The 9364-nt window shown below is 42.1% G+C and overlaps 1 protein-coding gene across 1 annotated transcript in view; it reads left to right on the forward strand.

Moving 5' to 3' along the window:
• The window catches only part of znf800b (zinc finger protein 800b), a 28776-nt gene extending 19780 nt beyond the window's left edge, over nucleotides 1-8996 (forward strand). Inside the window, exons 4-12 of the mRNA XM_073481194.1 lie at nucleotides 297-392; nucleotides 1540-1683; nucleotides 3622-3793; nucleotides 3921-4101; nucleotides 4288-4450; nucleotides 4583-4968; nucleotides 5236-6417; nucleotides 8105-8218; nucleotides 8803-8996. Coding sequence (XP_073337295.1) covers nucleotides 297-392; nucleotides 1540-1683; nucleotides 3622-3793; nucleotides 3921-4101; nucleotides 4288-4450; nucleotides 4583-4968; nucleotides 5236-6417; nucleotides 8105-8206 — 2426 coding nt within the window. The 3' untranslated portion in view covers nucleotides 8207-8218; nucleotides 8803-8996. The remainder of the gene's footprint in view (nucleotides 1-296; nucleotides 393-1539; nucleotides 1684-3621; nucleotides 3794-3920; nucleotides 4102-4287; nucleotides 4451-4582; nucleotides 4969-5235; nucleotides 6418-8104; nucleotides 8219-8802) is intronic.
• The last annotated feature ends 368 nt before the right edge of the window (nucleotides 8997-9364 follow it).

The following is a 9364-nucleotide window of genomic DNA, read 5'->3' on the forward strand; positions in this document are numbered from 1 at the left end:
AGAAAGATGACCTGCTTTCTCATAGTCAGCCTTTACTGCGTGTGTGCAAGGAGGTAATGAGGTCAGAGAGAATCACTGCCCCATACAGACCTCATTGTCTCACTGTGTGTACCCTTTAAGCAAACTGTTAGATACTTTTTGTCTTACCAGAGCCCCAGAATTCCCAGGTGATGGGTGACTTCTCTAAGACTTTCATGCTCTCTTGTAATTATTTGCTCGCTTTGATAAAATGCAATCTCTCTCTCTCTCTCTCTCTCTCTCTCTCTCTCTCTCTCTCTCCCTCTCTCTCTCTCTAGGTGTATGTGTGGAGCCAGGAGATCCTCCTCTGCTCCAGCAGCCTCTGCAGACCTCCAAGTCTGGGATTCAGCAGATCATTGAATGCTTCCGTTCAGGTTTGTGTCTCCATGTAGTGTCTCGTGTTTTTTTTGCGTCTGTGTGTCTTTATCCCAATATTTAAAACTGAACCGCCAAGAAAAAGAAGAAGAATGTATTTGATGCAGACCAATTTATATTGAAAATAATGTTAGCAGTCTGTCTCCAGCAGTCCATCACTTTAGCACTTCGTCTAGTGGATTCACAATGAATGAAATGTAAAACAGAAGTAGGAAATACTTGCTTTGCATTAACACAGCATCAGACTAGCTTAAATAGCTCCATTTCCTTAAACTACAGCTTTCAAAGTATGCAAAGTGGAAGTTTTTTAAATAGCTGCTTCCTCTCTTGTTGCCTATACACACCACATGTGGAGTTAAGCCTGACGACCAAAGCTTCTTTAAGCGTTGAGAATGCCTGTGGTAGGCACTGCTCTCAGGCAGGGCCGTCATGTTGTGGGTCAGCATGGTTATCCCCTGCTGTTGTGGTACATGATCATGCTACAACACACTACGATTGTGTCTTCATTGAGCCAGAGGCGAAAGAGCAATAGATGGATAAAGCGGATAAAGTGACATGTGAGAGGACACAATGTGTGTTTGCGTGTGTGTGACAGCAAGTAGCACAGGTACTCACATCTGTATGAGTCACCAGAACAGTGTTTCGTCAGTGATTTAGCATGAATGTGTGTTGGCTGTGTGCACATGTGCATGCCAACACGTGTGAGTAAAATGTCCATCAGAGCGTAACATGCATGCTGCTACTTAAACAGAGGCCAAGGAGATGGACTTTTTGTGTAAAGTATGAGTCACATATCCAACGAAGCGCTGAATACTTCCGTATGGACCAATTGCAGTGAAGTTGAACACGAGTCAGCTGCTGTTGACTGAAAAAAAATTAGAAGAAGATGACAGCAGTGACGCAAAAGTAGTACTCAGTATGAAGGCCACCATTATCTGAGTCCTTTGAAAGGCCAATGAGCTCTTCATTGGGATATGCACAGGCCGTTTATACAGAATGGAATTTATCAGCTTTGGAAAAGTGCTTCCTTTCTCTTTCTAACACTACCATGATTAGGAGTCTTTTGCTGCATGTACATGGTAAATGTCTTTATAATTCTCCCTAAATCACTGTTAGTAATCTTCACTTCTTTTCCTTGACATGCAGGTACCAGCCAGCTGAAGCACATGCTGCTGAGGGAGGTGGACACCATCTTCGAGTGTAAACTGTGCCGCAGTCTGTTCAGAGGCCTGCCCAACCTCATCACACACAAAGAGTACTACTGCCTATCACGACTGCCTGAGCCCGACGGTGAGCGACATGACACATGCACACATGTAAACAAATCTGAAATACTGAATAACACATTTATAAACTCAACTGAGCTCTCAAAATCCGAAAATCAAAGTTGAACAAAAACATAAAGATTAAAAAAAAAATTCCACATAAACTCAGTAATAAAATAAATAGGCAGAACAGGTAAACTCAGACTCTGAGAGCCAGGGCCCGAGGTTTTGTATATGCTGACATGCAAATGCAAACTTGTACAGATCAGACCGAGACTCCCTTGGATCAGACTGACTCCAGCTAGGCACCCGTGCACACTGAGTTTTGTTAACACACAAACCTATGCTCAGAATCATTGATTACCTCAACGCCTCCTAAGGCTTCTCGGCGGTTTGCTTTCACATTCTGACACTCCAAGGTTTCTTCTCTCGCTTCCACACCATCTGTCTCCTACTCATTATTCTCCTCTTATCGCCTCTGACTGCACACAGTGCCGTTTCAGTCCGTTCCGCACACATTTACACACACTCACATGCACATTGTAACATGCCCAATCCATCAATCACTACTCATACTCGAAGTGCAGTTTCTCCTTGGCTCTCCTTTCATATCACTAAGGAAATTGACTTTGATCTCGCAGCATTTGTGTTTTATCTACTTCTCATTATTCACAGTGTGTATGCGTGTCTCTATTCTTTGCTGCTTAGAAGTGGTATGAGACTGAGGGAAAGGATGAAGCCTAGGAGACTCTTCAAGTAATTTCTCTGTTACCCAACTCTCTTCTCATCTCCTCCTAAAAGAGAAATCAATCTCAACAGAAACGGTCAATTATATTTTCCTCAGTTTTATCCACTGTAATGATCGCCATTGTAAAAAAGAAGTTTGTTTAATCACACCCTTCTTTTCATCTGTTTCTAGTCTTAATGAAGTTGTTCCCTGCACCAGTGGCTTAATTTTTCTCAATCAAGAGTGCATTGCTGTGCTGAAAATGTGTTGTTTTTACATTTTGATAAATGACTTAATTGGTGTCTGTTTTTCACCATCGAGCTGCTGGATATTAATTTGTGCTTACTGGATAAACAAAATGGTTTTCTTAGAAACACTCAACTTTTCATCATCCAGCTCTGACAGCGGGCTGATACAGTCTCCAGTCCTGATTTGTAGTCCATTTTTAAAATGTCTAGAAATTCAGTACTTCTCTTTAAATCATCCTTTTAACTCCTGTTGTAAAGGATTTTTATGAAAAAGACTTGCTCGTTTTCTGAAAAAGGAATCTTTTTTTGCTTTTGAGAGGCAAACTTTTTGTATTCAGTAAAAAGGAAGTTCAGTGAAATAAAAATAAGTGGCAAACCAAAAGTGCACCAACAGAAAATGTTTAATAGCCCTAGACCCTCATCCTTCCAGCACATAGTGACACAAACCCATCCACTTTCTGACCAATTTAAGTGTTTTTCCATTTTGCCTTCTTTGTGGGCTTTTAAATTTGTCCAGTAACACAAAAGAAAATTGAAGGGAAGGGGCGACTGGCCTCTGCGAGATGATGTCTTGATTGAGATGTTTGGGCTTTTATCTGATGCCCATGCACAATTTGCCACAAGAAGTAGGCAGCCTGGAGTTCAGTGTCTTGCACAACACATTTTAAGAGGACACAACGCTGATGTACTTGTTTTGCACTATTGTTCACAAAAAATAAACCAAGTGTGGGTAGTTCAGAGGGCTTGGGAAATTCAAGTATCCAAATGTTAAGTGAGCAAGGCTGTGTTTGCCTGTTTTAGAATTATTGAATTTCTCAGCAGCCACAGAAGTAGCAGTAGCGACTGGCATTGGTCAGAAACTCTTTTGTTTTATAAAACGATACATAATATAGGACTAAAGTTAATTTCCATTAGTTACTATAATACTTATATAAAATAAATGTATATATTTGAACTTTTTTGAATTGTTATTTTCTGGGTTCATCAGGTGATGACAGACAAAGTCTAGCCATGAAGGATTTACTGGACGCCATATATCCCAGACCTGACCGGCCTGACTGCGTTGTCCGCTTGGAGCCCATTCAGACCACTAATAAGGCCGTGTTCCAGTACCTCACCACTGAGGAGGAACTGGCTAGATATCCATCACACACACCCAGGTAGGTGGTAGAGGAATACTATATTCTTGTAGGTTGTCTAAGACCCTCATGATGTGATGGTCTTTTAGGCTACTCCGTCTTCTCGTCTTCCCTTGTCTCTGACTGTTTGTGTCAACGTTCTTCACAGTGCCAGAGAGAGTCCTGTAGCCTGGGAGGGAGAACCAGTGGAGGGTGTGGACAACAACCAGCAGAGCCAGCCGGAGAGCCACAGCAGCCCGGGACCTAATCAGGGACAGAGGAGATGGGAGGCTGAGGAGGAGTCTAAAGATGAGCCACCACCGCATGAAGACGAGGGGTCCACTAGTGGGGTAGGTGGCCACAAAGTGTGGTTTGCTCAGAGTGAATGTCATGTTCAGTACATCTTTAAAATTATTTTATAGATACCTGTCATTACTCAGACCTGTTGCTTTTTTACGTGCTTGATGATAAGTTTTCCACATTGTTTATCATACTCAGTCGATCTCCATCTTCTTTGTTTTCTCCCTCCTGTTCAGGTTGAGGACGTGACAATTTCCTGTTGTCTGTGCGGTCAGGACTTTAACTCACGCCGCAGCATCAGGCGTCACTGTCGCAAAATGCACCAGACCAAACTGGAAGAGCTCAGAAAGTTCACAGAGACTCGTACAGTTCCCACAAGCCTGCTCTCTATGGTGAAAGGTATATCAAACACATGACAATTCGAGACAAGGAAAAAAAATTTATTTGTTGACTGGTTCTCAGAAGTCGTTTCAACTGTAGCTTTTTTGTTAAGAAAACATGAAATAATATTTGTTTCTGTTGTCACTGAAGGCCGACCAAGGACTCTCAGCACACCAACCGGAAAATCCTGCCCAGTGTGCCTCAAAACCTTCGCCACTAAAGCCAACGTACGCCGTCATTTTGACGAGGTCCATCGCGGCCTTCGTCGTGACACCATCACACCCAGCATTGCCTCGCGGCCCGGTCAGCCCTTCTCTTTGGAGGTCACACCCCCCAGGAAGAGCAACAACACCTCTCCAACACGTGGCCAGAACTCCTCCAAGTCCACCCCCGTGAACACTAAAACAACGCCTTCAAACCAAAACCAGCCCAAACCTCAGAGTCCGCTCCCAGCCCCAGCCCCAGCCCCTGCCTCTCCGCAGGCGAACCCGGCCTCATGTCGCTGCACGCTCTGCAAGAGGAACTACAGCTCTCAGGTGTGTTTGGCAGCCTGAAACTTTTTTTTAGCTTTTGATTTATTTTGTTCTTGTGGGTGGTGAAGGGCTGTGTGATATGACCAAAATTTCATGTCACGGTATAGGTCATTTCATGTCCAATTTATGGCATGATATAGAAATTCAAGGTAGTCACTCATATTTAATTAATATTCTTCTTTTATTGAGAGCCTTTGTGAACATTTTTAACCAAGCATAAAAGAAAATCTAATCATGTTTTTAATCTGTATTTTTCTCTGTGTGTTTCAGCTCATGTTGAAGAGACACATGCGTATTGTCCACAAAATATACAGCATCAAAAGTAACCGACCTGGTACGACGTCCAACTCCTCTACTACAGCACCCACTCCGAACAGTAGCAGCGCCAATTTAGTCCAAGCTAACCCAAGCAACAATATCCGAGTGAAAGAAGAAGCAGTAGAACCTTCAGATAACGATGACGACGACAATGACAATGACGACGACATCGATAGCAGTCCGGCTCCATCGCCTAGTGACAGCACTGGGACAGCTAAAGTTGTTCCTGTGGGACAAAACGCCCTGAAGGTGAAGGAGGAGGAGGCCCCATCGAGCCCAAAGATGGCACCAGTGCTGTCTTCATCATCCTCGCGTGGAGGCAACACATGTAGCACTGGCGGGTCTTCAAGAATGACTAAACTGTCGGTGGGTTTTGACTTCAAGCAGCTCTTCTGCAAACTGTGCAAGCGACAGTTCAGCTCACGGCAGAACTTAACAAAGCACATTGAGCTACACACAGATGGCAACGACATCTTCATTAAGTTCTACCGCTGCCCTCTCTGTCGCTACGAGTCACGTCGCAAACGTGACGTCCTGCGTCACGTTACTGTGGTCCACAAGAAGTCATCTGCATACCTCGCCAAAATCATGCCCAAACTGGAGAGCAGGGCGGTGAAGAGGCTCGCCGAGGTCGTCCTCAGCAGCTCCACTCAGAACAAGAGGACCAGCAGCAACGTCAAAGAGGAAGTGAACGGACGTCCCGCTTCTTCACCCCCATCTTCTTCCCCTTCACCCCCTGTCACTCGCAAGCAAGAGTGCTCCACAGCTCCCCCAAGCACCACCTCAGCCTCTTCCAACTCCTCTTCCTCCTCTTCCTCCGCCCCGCCACCTGCCCCAATCACTCGGAAACAGCAGGACGTCGCATCGCCAGCGTTCACGCCATCCCCTCCTGTCACCCGTAAGCAGGAGAGACAGCAGATCCACCAGCATCGGCCCATCAGCCCCCCACTGACCCGCCGCAGTGAGAAACACACACACCAACGCAACTCCTCCTCCGCCAGCTCGCCACACACCCGACGGCACGACGCCCAGCCAGAGGGCAGCAGCACAGGGTCGGCGTCCACTGAAGTCAGAGTGACCAAGAATTTCTCCCTCCATGCCTGCGACCAGTGTGGACGGGCCTTTGCCAAGAAGGTATTACATTCTAGGGCTGCAACTAATGAATATTTTTATTATCGATGAATCTGCTGAGAATTTCAGTGTTTAATTATTAAGTCTATAAAATATGAAAATTGTGAAAAATACTAACAGTCTAAAACCCAAAGACTCTTCATTTACTATCATAAATGACGATTAAAAGCAGCAAGTCCTTGCATAAAAGCAGCTGGAGCAAGCAAATGTTTGACATATTTCCTTGAAAAATGGCTTAAATAATTAATCTGTTATCAAAAATCATTGGCAATTAATCTTCCTTTGATCAACTAATTGTTGCGCTTTTAGATTTTTACTGCTGCTTCTTAACTACTACTCTTAAAAGAAAAAGCTTTTCACATTTTTCCTACTCTCTGAATCAGGAACAAAAAGTTGACAGAAATGATCCACAATCACTTGTGGTGCATAAGATAATTATCATCACAGTCTGCCCTCATGAAGACTACTTAAGTGAACTGTCATTGATCAAGCTAAGCAATCATTTCCTAATGCCTGAGAAATTCCACCCTCATAAATTCAGTATTACAGATGCTGTTCTAATACTTGATTGTCTGTGCCACAATTGTCTGAAAAGACTTTGATTGCAAAATCTTGCAGCCTAATGTTGATACATATTGTGGTTAATGAGCCACAGCAAATCCACCATTCAGAGAAATGTTTTTTTGTTAACTACAGATTTAAAACTATGAGGAATGCACACATCCAAAGTGACACAATCACAGTCTGTAATAAATTATAAATGAGAGATATATAGTAATAAATGATTATGTGTGGGTTGCTGTTGCAATACCAAAATACAATCTGTGTCAGGCCGATAACTCGTTTAATTATTCGTCAATCGACAGAAAATCAATCTGCAACAATTTTAATAATTAAAACAAAGGTTTCAACATAATTTGTCAAGCAAAAACTTGAATGTTCTCTATTTCAAGCTCCACAGATGTGAGAATGTAGTGCTTGTCACTCTTTTACTTTTTCATAACGTTGTACAGGCCAAAGAATTTAATCACTCATCAATAAAATTGTTTATTGCAGCTCAGGTATCAAGATGATAATCTTAGTTAATGACACCCGGTACACCTAATAATAATCAGGTGTCATCATTATGTTAAAGAAGTCTTAACTATTAGTATCAGGGTTTGTATAAAGCCTTGAAAGTTTGGAAAATGCCTAATTTCAACTGTTTTAAATGTTTTAAAGGATAGGAATATGCTTTAGTTTAAAAAAAATCATAAATAATGCTTAATTTTCAAGATAATCTGGTGTTGCATCTACACAATCACTCATGTTAATCAAAAATAGTTTAATATTTGACATAAAACAATAATGTTGTTTTGTTGTTTCCTGGCATATAAATGAACTGAGGATTAAATAATCATGATTTCAACATACAGTCAGAGTTTAAATGAACAGCTGGTAAAATAAACCAAGTGACGATACACTAAAGGAATTCTGTAAACGATATTTTGCAAATTAATTCATAGTTGCAATTTAAATGTGACCATATAGGCCGCGAGAGTCAGGAATTTGTTGGTTTAAGTACCTTGAAAGTGCTTGAATTTCATCCTAAAAAAAGCTGTACAATCCCTGTAGTTTAACTCCATGTAATGAAACTCAACTTAATAGCATGTATCTGTATTTAATTCTCTTTAAATTGTGTTTGTGTCAGCTGTACCTGGAGTCTCATAAGCGAAGTCATCGCAACGCAGTGACGTCGGCGGCCAACAGGAGGAAAGGAGTCAGCACTCGCTCCAAATCCCTGGCCTGGTGAAAAACCCATTGTGTAAGAATCCAAGATGGTTTACAGACTGTACGACTCTTCCACTTCATATCTGCCTGCTTGTCCTTTTGTTGCTGTTTTTGTTTTTCTGCTTTTTTTTCCTTTTTTGCACCATCTTGCTTTCTCCCTCCCTCTCCCTGTCTTTCTGCTGCAGCTGTGTTTTCAGAAACCACAAAGAGATGCTGCTGTGTAGTGTGTTTTTGAGCAAATTTTGTGGATGTGTGTGTGTGTGTGTGTGTGTGTGTGTGTGAGAGAGAGAGTTTGCTTGTGATATTTTAGCTTCCTTTGTGGCAAGAGAGGTGTGTGTTTAATGCTTATGTAGAAAACCTGTTCCCCGGGGCAAAGATGAGAAACCACAATCATTCTGCAGGCTTTAATTGACCGCTCTGCATGTAAACCAGCTGTTTCCTACGTTCTCCCTCACGTTTATTTTCTCTGTGTATCTCTCTGCTGCTCATTATAAAGCTTCCTCTTTGTCTAACTATTGCTCTTTTTTTCCTGCCTCTTGCTTATTTCTTCCCCTTACTCTCTGTATTCTCCTTTCTTTTGTTCTCTTTCCTCATTTCTCTTTCTTCTTCTCTCTCTAGTCGCAGTCTGGCGGGGATACTGGACGAGTGAGCCGCTAACGATGAAGAAGTGAATTAAAAACTTTCAATAGAGAAAAATAATGGACGAAAGGAGAGGAGCACAGAGCAGAGATGAAGGAAACAAACAAACAAGGAGTGAAGTACAAAGGATTTCCACCTTTTGCTTTGGAACCAAATATATTGTTGGAATCTGACATTTTTTTTGTATAGTTTCATTATTAAGCCAGCCAGCTTGCTGGACGGTGGAGCTGCTATCAACGGAGAGACTTTAGTGAAAAGAAGATTCACTAGTGCTGTATATATCTCTATTTACTTACAACAGTATGTAAATATAGATCCATATGCAGATGACTGATTTGTACTGCTTTGTTCTTCATTAACCACATCTAAGAAAAGGATGAAGGTCGACGATGGAAATGTGAGTGTTTGTGTGTGAGATTGTGTGAAATCAGAACTGGATTGTGGCCTCCACACAAAATAGACTGGAAACAAACTGTTCATTTATTTTGTAAAAAGCAGTACCTAATTTTAAGGTGCACTGTGTAGTTTTGGAGAAGTTCAA

This window comes from Pagrus major, chromosome 14 (genome assembly GCF_040436345.1).
Source record: "Pagrus major chromosome 14, Pma_NU_1.0".
Lineage (NCBI taxonomy): Eukaryota > Metazoa > Chordata > Actinopteri > Spariformes > Sparidae > Pagrus > Pagrus major.